The 19,404-nt window shown below is 45.7% G+C and overlaps 1 protein-coding gene across 4 annotated transcripts in view; it reads left to right on the forward strand.

The window, feature by feature from the left end:
• Positions 1-19,404, forward strand: part of smoc1 (SPARC related modular calcium binding 1) — a 586,617-nt gene that overhangs the window by 449,658 nt on the left and 117,555 nt on the right. For all 4 annotated transcript variants that reach the window (XM_046307812.1, XM_046307813.1, XM_046307814.1 and 1 more), the window contains exons 6-7: positions 15,597-15,650; positions 16,431-16,478. In XM_046307812.1, the coding sequence (XP_046163768.1) occupies positions 15,597-15,650; positions 16,431-16,478 (102 nt within the window). The remainder of the gene's footprint in view (positions 1-15,596; positions 15,651-16,430; positions 16,479-19,404) is intronic.

Consider the following 19,404-nt stretch of genomic DNA (forward strand, 5'->3'; position numbering starts at 1 on the left):
AACGGAGTTTAAATGTATTTGGCTAAGGTGTATGTAAACATCCGACTTCAACTGTACATACATGTGTGCTATCCTAGTCGTAAGGTGACTAGAGGGGCATAGTGAACTCTATCCAGAAGGTCCAGCTGTGGGGAAGTGTTTTCAGCTGCCATCTCAGGACTGACTGTGTCCTCGCTCTCCTCTCCTCTCTCTCCTCATCCTCTCTCCTCTCCTCTCTCTCCTCTCCTCTCTCTCCTCATTCCTATCCTCTCCTCTCTCTCCTCATCCCTGTCCTCTCCTCTCTCTCCTCACCCCTCTCTCTCCTCTCCTCTCTCTCCTCACCCCTCTCCTCTCTCTCCTCATCCCTCTCCTCTCCTCTCTCTCCTCATCCCTGTCCTCTCCTCTCTCTCCTCTCCTCTCTCTCCTCATTCCTATCCTCTCATCTCTCTCCTCACTCCTCTCTCTCCTCACCCCTCGCTCTCCTCTCCTCTCTCTCCTCATCCCTGTCCTCTCCTCTCTCTCCTCTCCTCTCTCTCCTCATTCCTATCCTCTCCTCTCTCTCCTCACTCCTCTCTCTCCTCTCCTCTCCTCACCCCTCTCTCTCCTCACCCCTCTCTCTCCTCTCCTCACCCCTCTCCTCTCTCTCCTCATTCCTATCCTCTCCTCTCTCTCCTCACCCCTCTCTCTCCTCACCCCTCTCTCTCCTCTCCTCTCTCTCCTCACCCCTCTCCTCTCTCTCCTCATCCCTGTCCTCTCCTCTCTCTCCTCCCTCCTCTCCTCTCTCTCCTCACCCCTCTCCTCTCTCTCCTCATTCCTGTCCTCTCCTCTCTCTCCTCACTCCTCTCCTCTCCTCTCTCTCCTCATTCCTGTCATCTCCTCTCTCTCCTCACGCTTCTCCTCTCTCTCATTCCTGTCCTCTCCTCTCTCTCCTCATTCCTGTCCTCTCCTCTCTCTCCTCACTCTCCTCATTCCTGTCATCTCCTCTCTCTCCTCACCCTTCTCCTCATTCCTGTCCTCTCTCTCCTCACCCCTCTCCTATCTCCCCTCTCCTCTCCTGTTTCTTAATTTTTCCACAGTCAGAAAGCCTTTCTCTCTAAAGCCCTCCTCTCACCCCCTCGAACAGTTCTTAGGCAGGCAGACATGTCAGGGTACCAGACAAAGAGATACAGCTATGCTGGAAGTGGATTGGAACACTTTCTGATAATCTGTTATTTTCTGTTATTTTCTGTTATTTTCCCACTGAGAGAAAGAGATCATTCTCTGAGCTTAGTGTCGTTAGTGCCAGATAGGAGCTGCTGAGCTAACACAGGTGGTGTACATTTAGGAGGAGAAAGGGATCACACGCTTACAAGAACCAGCACCCCTGTCTCTATTCTCTTTGATTCACCTGCTCCACATTCTACACCACGCCCTCTTCCTGCCCATTCCTCCAATCAGCATCCTCCTCTCCCATTCTTCCAATCAGCATCAACAACAATTGCAATCCAGCACGGAAACATGTCCAGTCATGGCCATGAACAAAATAATTTGGTATTTTGGGAATGCATTTACTGCAATGTACAGTACATGTGATAAAACCACTAAGATCATAAACTCTTTTGTCCTGCATAAGGTCCAATAGCTTCATTATTGTTTCTTGCAAATGTATTTATTTCACTCTGTTGTGTTACGAATGAGCACGGCTATCCGGATATCCGAACGAACGTTAGTATTAGATTATTTGAGTGGTAAGCTGTTTTAGATTCTTGTTTTTTAAAGAAAGGCCTATTTTGACGTAGAAAAAGCTTTGTCATACTGTAAATGAAATGAGATTATCCTTCCTTGTGACGTTGTTTCCTACAAGGATATACCATGACATTTGAAATACTTAATTTAATGAAATAACAAACTTTTGCATGTAGTTTTATAACCGTGCGTTGAGCTACTGCTGCACATTTTGAAACCCCCAGCATGCCCTGCCCTGACATCACCCTTACATCATTTACATTACATTTACATTTAAGTCATTTAGCAGACGCTCTTATCCAGAGCGACTTACATCACCCTGACATCACCCTGACATCGCCCTGACATCACCCTGACATCACCCTGACATCACTATGCCCTGACATCGCCCTGACATCGCCCTGACATCACCCTGACATCACCCTGACATCACTATGCCCTGACATCATTCTGACATCACCCTGACATCACTATGCCCTGACATCACCCTGACATCACTATGCCCTGACATCACCCTGACATCACCCTGACATCACTATGCCCTGACATCACCCTGACATCACTATGCCCTGACATCACCCTGACATCACCCTGACATCACTATGCCCTGACATCACCCTGACATCACCCTGACATCACCCTGACATCACCCTGACATCACTATGCCCTGACATCACCCTGCCCTGACATCACCCTGACATCACCCTGACATCACCCTGACATCACTATGCCCTGACATCACCCTGACATCACCCTGACATCACCCTGACATCACTATGCCCTGACATCACCCTGCCCTGACATCACCCTGACATCACCCTGACATCACCCTGACATCACTATTCCCTGACATCGCCCTGCCCTGACATCGCCCTGACATCACCCTGACATCACCCTGACATCACTATGCCCTGACATCACCCTGACATCACCCTGACATCACCCTGACATCACCCTGCCCTGACATCACCCTGACATCACTATGCCCTGACATCACCCTGACATCACCCTGACATCACCCTGACATCACTATGCCCTGACATCACCCTGACATCACCCTGACATCACCCTGCCCTGACATCACCCTGACATCACCCTGACATCACCCTGACATCACTATTCCCTGACATCACCCTGACATCACCCTGACATCACCCTGACATCACTATGCCCTGACATCACCCTGACATCACCCTGACATCACCCTGACATCACTATGCCCTGACATCACCCTGCCCTGACATCACCCTGACATCACCCTGCCCTGACATCACCCTGCCCTGACATCACCCTGACATCACCCTGACATCACCCTGACATCACTATGCCCTGACATCACCCTGACATCACTATGCCCTGACATCACCCTGACATCACCCTGACATCACCCTGACATCACCCTGACATCACCCTGACATCACCCTGACATCACTATGCCCTGACATCACCCTGACATCACTATGCCCTGACATCACCCTGACATCACTATGCCCTGACATCACCCTGACATCACTATGCCCTGACATCACCCTGACATCACCCTGACATCACTATGCCCTGACATCACCCTGACATCACCCTGACATCACCCTGACATCACTATGCCCTGACATCACCCTGACATCACCCTGACATCACTATGCCCTGACATCACCCTGACATCACCGTGACATCACTATGCCCTGACATCACCCTGACATCACCCTGACATCACTATTCCCTGACATCGCCCTGCTCTGACATCGCTATGCCCTGACATCGCTATGCCCTGACATCACTATGCCCTGACATCACTATACCCTGACATCACCCTGACATCACTATTCCCTGACATCGCTATGCCCTGACATCGCCCTGCCCTGACATCGCTATGCCCTGACATCGCTATGCCCTGACATCGCCCTGCCCTGAAATCGCTATGCCCTGACATCGCTATTCCCTGACATCACCCTGACATCACCCTGACATCACCCTGACATCACCCTGACATCACTATTCCCTGACATCGCCCTGCCCTGACATCGCTATTCCCTGACATCACCCTGACATCACCCTGACATCACCCTGACATCACCCTGACATCGCTATTCCCTGACATCACTATGCCCTGACATCGCTATTCCCTGACATCGCTATTCCCTGACATCGCTATTCCCTGACATCGCTATTCCCTGACATCGCTATGCCCTGACATCGCCCTGCCCTGACATCACTATTCCCTGACATCGCTATTCCCTGACATCGCTATTCCCTGACATCGCTATTCCCTGACATCGCTATTCCCTGACATCGCTATGCCCTGACATCGCTATTCCCTGACATCACCCTGACATCACTATTCCCTGACATCACCCTGACATCACTATTCCCTGACATCACCCTGACATCACTATTCCCTGACATCGCCCTGCCCTGACATCGCTATTCCCTGACATCACCCTGACATCACTATTCCCTGACATCGCCCTGCCCTGACATCGCTATTCCCTGACATCACTATTCCCTGACATCGCTATTCCCTTACATCACTATGCCCTGACATCGCTATTCCCTGACATCGCTATGCCCTGACATCGCTATGCCCTGACATCGCTATGCCCTGACATCGCTATGCCCTGACATCACTATGCCCTGACATTGCTATTCCCTGACATCGCTATTCCCTGACATCGCTATGCCCTGACATCGCTATGCCCTGACATCGCTATGCCCTGACATTGCTATGCCCTGACATCACCCTGACATCACTATTCCCTGACATCGCTATGCCCTGACATCGCTATTCCCTGACATCGCTATTCCCTGACATCGCTATTCCCTGACATCGCTATGCCCTGACATCGCTATGTCCTGACATCGCTATGCCCTGACATCGCTATTCCCTGACATCGCTATGCCCTGACATCGCTATGCCCTGACATCGCTATGCCCTGACATCGCTATTCCCTGACATCACTATTCCCTGACATCACCCTGACATCACTATTCCCTGACATCACCCTGACATCACTATTCCCTGACATCGCCCTGCCCTGACATCGCTATTCCCTGACATCACCCTGACATCACTATTCCCTGACATCGCCCTGCCCTGACATCGCTATTCCCTGACATCACTATTCCCTGACATCGCTATTCCCTGACATCACTATGCCCTGACATTGCTATTCCCTGACATCGCCCTGCCTTGACATCGCTATGCCCTGACATTGCTATGCCCTGACATCACCCTGACATCACTATTCCCTGACATCGCTATGCCCTGACATCGCTATTCCCTGACATCGCTATGCCCTGACATCGCTATGCCCTGACATCGCTATTCCCTGACATCGCTATGCCCTGACATCGCTATGCCCTGACATCGCTATGCCCTGACATCGCTATGCCCTGACATCGCTATGCCCTGACATCGCTAAGTCCTGACATCGCTATGCCCTGACATCGCTATTCCCTGACATCGCTATTCCCTGACATCACTATTCCCTGACATCGCTATGCCCTGACATCGCTATTCCCTGACATCGCTATGCCCTGACATCGCTATGCCCTGACATCGCTATTCCCTGACATCGCTATGCCCTGACATCGCTATGCCCTGACATCGCTATGCCCTGACATCGCTATTCCCTGACATTGCTATGCCCTGACATCACCCTGACATCACTATTCCCTGACATCGCTATGCCCTGACATCGCTATGCCCTGACATCGCTATTCCCTGACATTGCTATGCCCTGACATCACCCTGACATCACTATTCCCTGACATCGCTATGCCCTGACATCGCTATTCCCTGACATCGCTATGCCCTGACATCGCTATGCCCTGACATCGCTATGCCCTGACATCGCTATTCCCTGACATCGCTATTCCCTGACATCGCTATGCCCTGACATCGCTATGCCCTGACATCGCTATGCCCTGACATCGCTATGCCCTGACATCGCTAAGTCCTGACATCGCCCTGCCCTGACATCGCTATTCCCTGACATCGCTATTCCCTGACATCACTATTCCCTGACATCGCTATGCTATTATCTTCAAATAGCATTTACATGGCATCGCTATGCCCTGACATCACTATGCCCTGACATCGCTATGCCCTGACATCGCTATGCCCTGACATCGCTAAGTCCTGACATCGCTATGCCCTGACATCGCTATTCCCTGACATCGCTATGCCCTGACATCGCTATGCCCTGACATCGCTAAGTCCTGACATCGCTATGCCCTGACATCACTATGCCCTGACATCACTATGCCCTGACATCGCTATGCCCTGACATCGCTATGCCCTGACATCGCTAAGTCCTGACATCGCTAAGTCCTGACATCGCTATGCCCTGACATCGCTATTCCCTGACATCGCTATTCCCTGACATAACTATTCCCTGACATCGCTATGCTATTATCTTCAAATAGCATTTACATGGCATCGCTATGCCCTGACATCGCTATGCCCTGACATCGCTATTCCCTGACATCGCTATGCCCTGACATCGCTATGCCCTGACATTGCTATGCCCTGACATCACCCTGACATCACTATTCCCTGACGTCGCTATGCCCTGACATCGCTATTCCCTGACATCGCTATGCCCTGACATCGCTATGCCCTGACATCGCTATTCCCTGACATTGCTATGCCCTGACATCACCCTGACATCACTATTCCCTGACATCGCTATTCCCTGACATCGCTATTCCCTGACATCGCTATGCCCTGACATCGCTATTCCCTGACATCGCTATGCCCTGACATCGCTATGCCCTGACATCGCTATTCCCTGACATCGCTATGCCCTGACATCACTATGCCCTGACATCACCCTGACATCACTATGCCCTGACATCACTATGCCCTGACATCACCCTGACATCGCTATTCCCTGACATCACTATGCCCTGACATCACCCTGACATCGCTATTCCCTGACATCGCTATTCCCTGACATCGCTATTCCATTATCTTCAAATAGTATTTACATGGCTATTCCCTGACATCGCTATGCCCTGACATCACTATGCTATTATCTTCAAATAGCATTTACATGGCTATGCCCTGACATCACCCTGACATCGCTATTCCCTGACATCACTATTCCCTGACATCACTATGCCCTGACATCACCCTGACATCGCTATTCCCTGACATCGCTATTCCCTGACATCGCTATTCCATTATCTTCAAATAGTATTTACATGGCTATTCCCTGACATCGCTATGCCCTGACATCACTATGCTATTATCTTCAAATAGCATTTACATGGCTGCCCTGACATGGCTATGCCCTGACATCACTATGCTATTATCTTCAAATAGCATTTACATGGCTGCCCCTTAACAGCATTTACATGGCTGCCCCTTAACAGCATTTACATGGCTGCCCCTTAACAGTATTTACATGGCTGCCCCTTAACAGCATTTACATGGCTGCCCCTTAACAGCATTTACATGGCTGCCCCTTAACAGCATTTACATGGCTGCCCCTTAACAGCATTTACATGGCTGCCCCTTAACAGCATTTACATGGCTGCCCCTTAACAGCATTTACATGGCTGCCCCTTAACAGCATTTACATGGCTGCCCCTTAACAGCATTTACATGGCTGCCCCTTAACAGCATTTACATGGCTGCCCCTTAACAGCATTTACATGGCTGCCCCTTAACAGCATTTACATGGCTGCCCCTTAACAGCATTTACATGGCTGCCCCTTAACAGCATTTAACATTTACATGGCTGCCCCTTAACAGCATTTACATGGCTGCCCCTTAACAGCATTTACATGGCTGCCCCTTAACAGCATTTACATGGCTGCCCCTTAACAGCATTTACATGGCTGCCCCTTAACAGCATTTACATGGCTGCCCCTTAACAGCATTTACACAACAGCATTTACATGGCTGCCCCTTAACAGCATTTACATGGCTGCCCCTTAACAGCATTTACATGGCTGCCCCTTAACAGCATTTACATGGCTGCCCCTTAACAGCATTTACATGGCTGCCCCTTAACAGCATTTACATGGCTGCCCCTTAACAGCATTTACATGGCTGCCCCTTAACAGCATTTACATGGCTGCCCCTTAACAGCATTTACATGGCTGCCCCTTAACAGCATTTACATGGCTGCCCCTTAACAGCATTTACATGGCTGCCCCTTAACAGTTTCCACAAGACTTGACACAGATCAAATCAAACACCAATAATACGTTCTATATCAAAAATCAGACTTCTGTTCCACTGTTGTTTTTAGCGGAAAACTACAGGATTTGCATCATTCTGATTGGTCAAGACTCAAGTGCGTTACATTTGTAAAATAAATAATTGTAATTTAAACTATCCGGATATCTGAAAAAAATGTAAGAATATTTTGGGAATAGTGAAATAATGTGGAATGTGTGTGTCAAGTCTACAGGCGGTCACATCTCCGAGTAACACTACAGCTGGTCACGGTTGAGATCAATTCCATTTCGCAGGTTGGCATTTATTGTCATGAATCTTGCCCTGTAGGCAGTTCTGCACTGGTCATTAGCTGGCACTGCCCCAACGTCACAAAATCTGATTTTAAATCTAAACCCTTAACCGTTTTGGCAAGATTCATGGCAATAAACGTCACCCTGCTTCAATTTCAGTTAGGAATTATATTTCAAATTCAACTGAATTTCCATTTCGCCTTCGAAAATTATCTTTTTTTTTCCCTCACTCATCTACACACAATACCTCATAATGATAAAGTGAAAATATGTTTTTATACATTTTTGCAAATGTGTTGAAAATGAAATACAGAAATATCTAATTTACATATAGTACCAGTCAAAAGTTTGGACACACCTACTAATTCCAGGATTTGTCTTTATATTTTATATTTTCTACATTGTAGAATAATAGTGAAGACATCAAAACTATGAAATAACACACATGGAATCATGTAATAACCAAAAAAAGTGTTAAACAAATCTAAATATATTTGAGATTATTCAAAGTAGCCACTGTTTGCCTTGATGACAGCTTTGCACACACTTGGCATTCTCTCAACCAGCTTCATGAGGTAGTCACATGGAATGCATTTCAATTAACAGGTGTGCCTTGTTAAAAGTGAATTTGTGGAATTTATTTCCTTAATGCATTTGAGCCAGTCAGTAGTGTTGTGACAAGGTAGGGGTGGTATACAGAAGACAGCCCTATTTGGTAAAAGACCAAGTCCATATTATGACAAGAACAGCTAAAATAAGCAAAGAGAAATGACAGTCCATCATTACTTTAAGACATGAAGGTCAGTCAATCCGGAAAATTTCAAGAACTTTTAAAGTTTCTTCAAGTGCAGTCGCAAAAACCATCAAGCGCTATGATGAAACTGTTTCTCATGAGGACCGCCACAGAACAGGAAACCCAGAGTTAACTGCAGAGGATACGTTCATTAGAGTTACCAGCATCAGAAATTGCAGCCCAAATAAATGCTTCACGGAGTTCAAGTAACAGACACATCTTAACATCAACTGTTCAGAGGAGACTGTGTGAATCAGGACTTCATGGTCAAATTACGGCAAAGAAACTACAACTAAAGGACACTAATAATAATAAGAATAATAAGAAGAGACTTGCTTGGAACAAGAAACACAAGCAATGGACATTAGACGGGTGGAAATCTGTCCTTTGATCTGATGAGTCCAAATTGGAGATTTTTGCTTCCAATCGCCATCTCTTTGTGAGATGCAGAGTAGTTGAACGGATGATCTCTGCATGTGTGGTTCCCACCGTGAAGCATGGAGGAGGAGGTGTGATGGTGTGGGGGTGCTTTGCTGGGAACACTGTCAGTGATTTATTTAGAATTCAAGGCACACTTATCCAGCATGGCTACCATAGCACTCTGCAGTGATATACGCCAACCCATCTGGTTTGGGCTTAGTGGGATTATCATTTGTTTTTCAACAGAAGAATGACCCAACACACCTCCAGGCTGTGTATGGGCTAATAGACCAAGAATGAGAATGATGGAGTGCTGCATTAGATGACCTGGCCTCCACAATCACCCGACGTCAACCCAATTGAGATGGTTTGGGATGAGTGCTCAGCATATGTGGGAACTCCTTCAAGACTGTTCAAAAAGTATTCCAGGTGATGCTGGTTGAGAGAATACCAAGAGTATGCAAAGTTCTTATCAAGGCAAAGTGTGGCTACTTTTAAGCATCTCAAAATAAAATACATTTTCATTTGTTTAACACTTTTTTGCTTACTACATGAATCCATATGTGTTTTTTCAGAGTATTGATGTCTTCACTATTATTCTACAATGTAGAAAATAGTAAAAAACTAAGAAAAGCCCTTGAATGAGTAGGTGTGTCCAAACGTTTGACTGGTTTGACTTCACTCCACTGAGTCAATACTTTGTAAAATCATCTTTGGTAGCGATTATAGCTTTGAGTCTTTCTGGGTAAGTCTCGTAAGATCTTTCCACACCTGGATTGTGAAACATTTGCCAATTATTCTTTAAAACATTTAAACATTTAAAACAGCAATGTTGGTCATTGCTAGACAACCAATTTCAGGTCTTGCCGTAGATTTTCAAGTAGATTTCATTCAAAACTGTAACTCGGCACCTCAGGAACATTCACTGTCTTCTTGGTAACCAACTGTAGTGTAGATTTGGCTTTGTGTTTTCGGTTTTTGTCCTGCTGAAAGATGAATTAATTTCCTAGTGTGTGGAAAGCAGACTGAACCAGGTTTTCCTCTAGGATTTTGCCTGTACTTAGCTCCATTCGGTTTATTTTTTTAATCCTGAAAAACTCCCCAGTCCTTAATAGTTCCAAGGATACCCATAACATAATGCAGCCACCACTTCACTTGAAAATATGGAGAGTGGTACTCAGTAATGTGCTGTATTGGATTGACCCCAAAAATTAGACTTTGTATTCAGGCCCAAAAAGTGAATTGAGTTGCCTCGGTTTTTTTGCAGTATTACTTTAGTGCCTTGTGGTTTATCAGGATTTTGAATATATTCACATTACTTGGACTCACAAATTTGAAAATAAAAGAACTTGAAACTTGACTTGGAGCCTCAAAACTCGGGACTCTACTTTGACTTGGGACTAATGACTTGAATTTATCTGGCAATGTTTTCTAATGTTTTGTCACTCATTTTGTGGCACAGAGTCTACGTGGATTACTCTACACTCTACACCCTTATGAATAAAAGCATCCAAGTTTCAACAGATTGACAAGTGAAATGCACACTCAGCATTCTGATTGGACCAGCAAACTGTCAATCAACACAGGTTGTGTGAGCTAGCAAACAGATTGCTGATTTGCTGTACAGCTATAGGATCGGGTACAGCGCAAACATCAAAATACAGGAATCCATTATTACTGTGGCGAAGACACACGACTCTCCAATCTGGATTGCGCTTTGTTCTCTTGTTGAAATGTTGCTTTCACACGTTTAAATGCATAGGCCCTATGTTGTAAATCTATATTACATAATAATTAATAATTACAATAATTGCTAGCGTGACATCATTACATCCCCGTACAGTTTATTATAACATGTAGATTTATTTTTCATGTTTGATAGGCCTATGGTACATTTTCATTTAGACAATCATTTATTGGCTCGGAGTGGGCGTGATGTTTATAGTGCAGATGACCATTCGTAAGACTCATGAGGTAGAAGTTATGTTTATTCAATTCAATTGATGTTTTCCTTTATTCATGTTTCCCAGGGTTCCGCGTGTCTCTGTCATTCTGGTTGTGCGTAGTAGGAGCGTGTGCCTCAGTGCGTATAGAAATAGGCTACGTGGAGTCAGAACGTTGAATAAGGTTGATGATGATTGAATAAGAGAAAATTGTTTGCCCCACCAAGATGTACAGATTTTTTAATGCATGTCAGCAAAGCCACAACACAACAAACACTAAACATTAACTGCACTATAACGGTGACAAACGGTGCCCACAAACTGTTAGGGCCTACATACAGCTGTCCCAACAGCAGAACTTTCTTTTCAGCACCATACAGGGAATCCACTGCTACACCTGGCTATCAGCGGAGCCTTGTTTTCAGCACCATACAGGGAATCCACTGCTACACCTGGCTATCAGCGGAGCCTTGTTTTCAGCACCATACAGTGAATCCGCTGCTACACCTGGCTATCAGCAGAGCCTTGTTTTCAGCACCATACAGGGAATCCACTGCTACACCTGGCTATCAGCGGAGCCTTGTTTTCAGCACCATACAGGGAATCCACTGCTACACCTGGCTATCAGCGGAGCCTGATTTACTGCCTTTAAAAAAATAACATAGCTGATATGGCTGACTTGCTTAAACAAATGTAAATACATTTTTACTGACAAACTATGGCATAAGGGAACGATAAGCGGGTAACAGACAATCCGTAGATTTGATTAAAGCATTAATAAGTGATCTAAGACAGATGTAGTTAATATAACTATTTGTTCAGCAATTTTGAAATGTACAGCGACAGAATTCAGAACATGGGCCATTCTTATCCGTTCTTACAGTATTCTCCTTGTACACCAAGTCAGAACCGTAGGGTTAAGAAGCAGGGCATATAAGCAGACAATGAAAGCTCTTACAAGTCAGAACAGTAGGCGAAGTTATGAGGAGGAAAGGGACCAAATTATTAGGTTGAGGCACATGGGCTACTAACAGCTTACTACACAACATACACTTAGTATTACTATCTTAGCTACAGTATATATATCTCCATGGCATATTACATCATTTATGCAGCAGCATACAATATATTTTTCGACTCTCCTTGTTGTGCTGTTCACTTCAACAGAAATGTGGTGCAGCAGTCCTTCTTGTGGGCAAATTTTGTAATCAAACTTTGTCATCAAGGTCTGGCATTCTCTGGATTTATGGTGCTTTCAAGACAATTGAAAAAAACGAGGTTGAATCATGACGTCAGTGATCTTTAGGACGGAGCTCTAGAAAGAGGCCCGAGTTCCCCACTTGGAATCATGACATCAGTGATCTTCAGGTTGGAGCTCTAGAAAGAGGCCAGAGTTCCCCACTTGGAATCATGACATCAGTGATCTTTAGGACGGAGCTCTAGAAAGAGGCCAGAGTTCCCCACTTGGAATCATGACATCAGTGATCTTCAGGTTGGAGCTCTAGAAAGAGGCCAGAGTTCCCGACTTGCAATTCAGAAGTTGGATCAACACATATTTTCCCAGTCGGAGCTCGTTTTGTTCCACGTTCCCAGTTGTCTTGAACTCACTGAACTCTGAGATTTCCCAGTTCCGAGTTTCCAGTTGTTTTGCATTGACAGCATGGCCAATGTATTACGCTTTGCTGGCCCATGGTGTTGCATGTGAATGTTTATCCATTTAAGCTTGGAAAAGAGACCCTTAAACCCAAACTTGGACCGCACACCCACTCCACTGAATAGCAGGCTAGTGATTGCTTTGCAAGGCTTGCAGTTAGTCACTGATTCCTTCCAAACCACTCCTTGTTGAATTTGCAATTTACAATTGTTGTGTCATGTTTATGTCCAACGGCCAATGAGCACAGATCTGTTTTATTTATAATTTCTCTTCCTTATTTCTCTTCTTATGACAAGAATTGAAAAGGATTTGCCAGTAGGTTGTCGACTTGATTCATGATGATGACTGCTAGCTAAGATTTTGAAAGTATGATGTTGATTGACATCATCAGTCCAATCGATGCTACGGTAGATGTAACGTGATTTGACGTCATTTGATCTGTGGCCAATGACACTGAGCCTTATCGGATGGGCATTTTTAATGTAAATCTATGGCAGCATCCAAAGCGGCTTGAATTTTCGAGCTCTGCCCATAGATTTTGCGGTGACGTAGTGTCCCCGTGAGCGACAGACCGCTGAGCCAATCACGCTGCTACGTTTTGGAGCTGCCTTGCTCAAGGAAGCAAAAAAAAAAAAAAGAGACCATGTTGTTGTTGTTGAAAAACAGATATGTGACACGTAATTAATGCCAAAATAACAGTTGGGGCTCAAAACAGGTCCTGAATGACGGATCGCCACTGTGTTGAAATATCGTTAATAATACAATTCATAATCATTAGGTCTGATCAATATGAATATACCAATGTAACAATGGCATGTGGATATGGTCTTTTACATTGTAGAACCCGTTTATTGGTTTGTAACTGGCATTTGGGTAACTGTATGGTCAGGTGGTTATATTACACTGTCTGAGCTCCTGTTAGATAGATTCCATGTGATTTCTCAAGGGGAGGCTGTACAGTCTGGCTCTCTAACTGTGTCCGTTCAGATAGGACAGGGTCGGCCTGATACAGAGGTTGTTTATTTTGGGGCCCGTGTGTATTTGGAAAATGTGTATAATAAGGCTCTTTCACCATTGGATCCCCAAGACTTGTACAGTTTGAGTACATCAACCTGCCTTGCCTTCTGCTGATGTCATGCTCTTAGGACAGCAAGGGCCCTATTTTACAATTGCATCATCAACATAATGAAAAGGGCTGTCTGCTAGCCTCAATAAATAAGATAAGTCGTTGCATGTACTGTATATATATATTTTTTTACTTGACTTGAGACTTGACATGACATGTTTTAGAATGCACGACTTGGACTGGACTAGAGACTCGACCCATTCGACTTGGGACTCGACTTGAGACTTGACCCATTCGACTTGGGGCTCGACTTGAGACTCGCACCTTGTGACTTGAGACTTGCTTGTGACTCGAATAATGGTGACTTGGTCCCCCACTCTGTTGTGGACTAACTACAATGTTGTTGATCCATCCTCAGTTTTCTTTTATCACAGCCATTAAACTCAGTAACTGTTTTAAAGTCACCATTTTCTTCATGGTGAAATCTCTGAGCCGTTTCCTTCCTCTCCAGCAACTGACAACTGAGTTAGGGAGGACGCCTGTATTTTTGTAGTGACATCATTCCACTTTGGCATCATGTGGTATTGTGTTTAGGCCAGTGACAAAAATATATATTTTTAGTTCAGGCTGTAACAACTAAATGCCAAAAAGTCCAGGGTGAGAATACTTTCTAAAGAACTGTAACCTCAGGAATCCCAAACTTGAAGTGCAGTACACTCTTAGAAATAAAGGTTCCAAAAGGATCTCCAGCTGGCTCCATAGGAGAACCCTTTTTGGATTCCAGGTAGAACCCTTTTTGGATTCCAGGTAGAACCCTTTTTGGATTCCAGGTAGAACCCTTTTTGGATTCCAGGTAGAACCCTTTTTGGATTCCAGGTAGAACCCTTTTTGGATTCCAGGTAGAACCCTTTTTGGATTCCAGGTAGAACCCTTTTTGGATTCCAGGTAGAACCCTTTTTGGATTCCAGGTAGAACCCTTTTTGGATTCCAGGTAGAACCCTTTTTGGATTCCAGGTAGAACCCTTTTTTGGATTCCAGGTAGAACCTTTTTGGATTCCAGGTAGAACCCTTTTTTGGATTCCAGGTAGAACCCTTTTTTGGATTCCAGGTAGAACCCTTTTGGATTCCAGGTAGAACCCTTTTTCGATTCCAGGTAGAACCCTTTTGGATTCCAGGTAGAACCCTTTTGGGTTCCAGGCAGAACCCTTTTGGATTCCATGTAGAACCCTTTTGGATTCCAGGTAGAACACTTTTGGGTTCCAGGCAGAACCCTTTTAGGTTCCAGGTCGAACCTTTGGTGGAAAGGGTTATTCATAGAACCTCAAAAGGTTCTACCTGAAACCAAAAAATGGTTCTCCTTATGGGGGCAGCCAAAGAACACTTTTAGCTTCTAGATGCCACCTTTTTTCTAAGAGTGTGCTGAAACACAACTCGCCGCCCAACTCAGCCGTCTCCAGCGCCTTCTACCATATTATCAACTGCCCCTGTTCATCCTCTATCGCCTGTCAACCATCTCACATCATCATACGTTTGCAGGAAACTTCCGTGAATTTATGGGAACTCATGCTGGGACAAGTGACAAGTTGTCAGGTAGTAGCTTTAATTCCAATCGCCTCCATTCATTCCATTAATTCAATTCCAACTCTCTTCCCTCTTATATTAATTCTAATTGGTCGGATTGTCTATTGAATTCTGAATTCTGTCAATGCCCTCTGAACCTGTGCATGCCAACCTAGCTTGACTATCTGCATGCTCAGAAAAGAGGAATGATATTCACTGTTACATGTCTGACTGTAGCCTACCAGGGGGGTGGACCACATTGTTTAGTTATGATTGCTACTAGTATAGAAGGTGTTGCCAAACTAATATCCTCGTCAGTCAGAAGGTGTTCGTGAGGTGAGGACTGTCTAACCTTGGAGGTCTACATGAGGCTTCGCTACTGTCTGTCTGTTCTGTAGAACAGAACATGTGTGTGTGTGTGTGTGTGTGTGTGTGTGTGTGTGTGTGTGTGTGTGTGTGTGTGTGTGTGTGTGTGTGTGTGTGTGTGTGTGTGTGTGTGTGTGTGTGTGTGTGTGTGTGTGTGTGTGTGTGTGTGTGTGTGTGTGTGTGTGTGTGTTTAATGTGTTTAATGTGTTTAGTGTGTTTAGTGTGTTTAGTGTGTTTAGTGTGTGTGTGTGTGTGTGTGTGTGTGTGTGTGTGTGTGTGTGTGTGTGTGTGTGTGTGTGTGTGTGTGTGTGTGTGTGTGTGTGTGTGTGTGTTTAATGTGTGTGTGTGTGTGTGTGTGTTTACTGTGTGTGTGTTTAATGTGTGTGTACTGTCCTGTTCTGTCCTGTAGAAGAGATGTAAAAATGTTGTGTTTTCTCTTTAAAGGGTCAGTAACTGATAAACCTTCTGGACCTCCTAGTTCCGGGAGAAAAGGTGAGCTGAGATCCACCAGCTGTGGTGTGTGTGTGTGTGTGTGTGTGTGTGTGTGTGTGTGTGTGTGTGTGTGTGTGTGTGTGTGTGTGTGTGTGTGTGTGTGTGTGTGTGTGTGTGTGTGTGTGTGTGTGTGTGTGTGTGTGTGTGTGTGTGTGTTTTTCAAATCAAAATCAAACATAATTTTTCACATGCGCCTAATACGACAGGTGTAGACTTTACCGTTAAATGCTTACTTACCCTTAACCAATAATACAGAGTTAAAAAGTAAGACAAATTGTAAACATGCTTCGTCATACTGGACGGTTTTCTGCCTGCCTGAACGCCAATAACTCAGATACACATGAAAACAGGAAACAGGAAATGACCCGGGGAATCCATAGAACATCCCTCAGAGACGCACAAAAAAAACAATATAACATGGGTGAACCTTTCCTTTAATGATGGTGTCGTGGGTGAGTACAGGAGGGGACATCCCTGAGGGTCTCCCGTGTTGAGGGTGAGTACAGGAGGGGACATCCCTGAGGGTCTCCCGTGTTGAGGGTGAGTACAGGAGGGGACATCCCTGAGGGTCTCCCGTGTTGAGGGTGAGTACAGGAGGGGACATCCCTGAGGGTCTCCCGTGTTGAGGGTGAGTACAGGAGGGGACATCCCTGAGGGTCTCCCGTGTTGAGGGTGAGTACAGGAGGGGACATCCCTGAGGGTCTCCCGTGTTGAGGGTGAGTACAGGAGGGGACATCCCTGAGGGTCTCCCGTGTTGAGGGTGAGTACAGGAGGGGACATCCCTGAGGGTCTCCCGTGTTGAGGGTGAGCGGGGCTGATGTGTTGTTTGCCTCCCCTCACCACCTGGGGTCGGCCCGTCAGGAAGTCCAAGATCCAGTTGCAGAGGGAGGTGTTTAGTCTCCGGGTCCTTAGCTTAGTGATGAGCTTTGAGGGCACTATGGCGTCGAAACACTGAGCTGTAGTCAATGAACAGCATTCTCACATAGATGTTTGTTTTGTCCAGGTGGGAGAGGACAGTGTGCGTTGCTATAGAGATTGCATCATCTGTGGATAATAATAAATAATAATAATATATGCTTTAGCAGACGCTTTTATCCAAAGCGACTTACAGTCATGTGTGCATACATTCTACGTATGGGTGGTCCCGCGGATTGAACCCACTACCCTGGCGTTACAAGCTCCATGCTCTACCAACTGAGCTTGAGGCGGTATGCACCAGGGTGTCTGGGATGATGGTGTTGATGTGAGACATGACCAGCCTTTCAAAGCATTTTATGGCTACAGATGTGAGTGCTACGGGGCAATAAGAGAGCTTACCTTGGCATTCTTAGGCACAGGGACTATGGTGGTCTCTCTTGAAACATGTTGGCATTACAGACTGAGTCAGGAAGAAGTTGAAAATGTCAATGAAGTCACTCGACAGCTGGTCAGCGCCTGCTCTGAGCACTCGCTTTCGTTTTCCGTCTGGCCCTGCGGCCTTGTGAATGTTGACCTGTTTAAAGGTTTTAGATCGGCCACGGAAACGTGATCACGCCGTCGTCTGGAACAGCTGTGTGTGGTTCGTGAGAGAACCAGACGTTCCTTTTTTCGACTGTCGGGGATTTCGTCCTGGATGACCTTTACCTGACCTTTACCGCCGACTCGCTGACGAACAAATCTTCATCCAAATCGAGGTTATTGATCGTTGTTCAGCACCTCAATGTGTGTGTGTGTGTGTGTGTGTGTGTGTGTGTGTGTGTGTGTGTGTGTGTGTGTGTGTGTGTGTGTGTGTGTGTGTGTGTGTGTGTGTGTGTGTGGTGTGGGTGGGTGTGTTTGTTTGGGTAATTTGTTTCCCTGTGAAAAGTCCATATTTGTGTACAGATGAAATGCACTGGACATCTCCCCCTCTCACCGCATCGATTCTCAGTTTCACCAAGGCACATATTTGCCATTCTGCTAAATGTATGAATTACCATAGCGATTCTCAGTTTCACCAAGGCACAGATTTGCCATTCTGCTAAATATATGAATTAACCAATTAAAGTGGTAAAGGTATTTGCAGTTGCTGTTTTTAAATTTTGTAAGTGTTAACAATTATTAACTCCCAGGCCCTACCCCCAGGCCCTACCCCCAGGCCCTACCCCCAGGCCCTACACCCAGGACCACACTGCTGACTCCCCAGGCCCTGCCCCCAGGCCCTGCCCCCAGGCCCCATTCCTCTGTGGAATATCAGCCCTGAAATATATACATTCGCTACAGACGTGTCTGACTGTTGTCATTTGCCATCCCCAGGGGTGGTGTACACTGCAGGAATGGGAGGGAGAACAAGTGGGGATCGGTGGGTGGGGGGGGGGGGCTGCATGATGGAGCCGGTCTTCCTCACATGTAGGAGATCATGTTACACAGTTTGCATGAGTTGCACTCCAGTCCCTCAGAGAACAACAGATCAGGACATTTCCTGGGGTTTTAGCAACACATTAAACAGTTCAGGACATCTACTGGGTTTTAGCAACACATTAAACAGAACATGGAAATCTACTGGGTTTTAGCAACACATTAAACAGAGCAGGACATCTACTGGGTTTTAGCAACACATTAAACAGTTCAGGACATCTACTGGGTTTTAGCAACACATTAAACAGACCAGGACATCTACTGGGTTTTAGCAACACATTAAACAGAGCAGGACATCTACTGGGTTTTAGCAACACATTAAACAGTTCAGGACATCTACTGGGTTTTAGCAACACATTAAACAGACCAGGACATCTACTGGGTTTTAGCAACACATTAAACAGAGCAGGACATCTACTGGGTTTTAGCAACACATTAAACAGACCAGGACATCTACTGGGTTTTAGCAACACATTAAACAGAGCAGGACATCTACTGGGTTTTAGCAACACATTAAACAGAGCAGGACATCTACTGGGTTTTAGCAACACAT

The sequence above is a fragment of the Oncorhynchus gorbuscha genome, linkage group LG17 (genome assembly GCF_021184085.1).
Source record: "Oncorhynchus gorbuscha isolate QuinsamMale2020 ecotype Even-year linkage group LG17, OgorEven_v1.0, whole genome shotgun sequence".
NCBI lineage: Eukaryota > Metazoa > Chordata > Actinopteri > Salmoniformes > Salmonidae > Oncorhynchus > Oncorhynchus gorbuscha.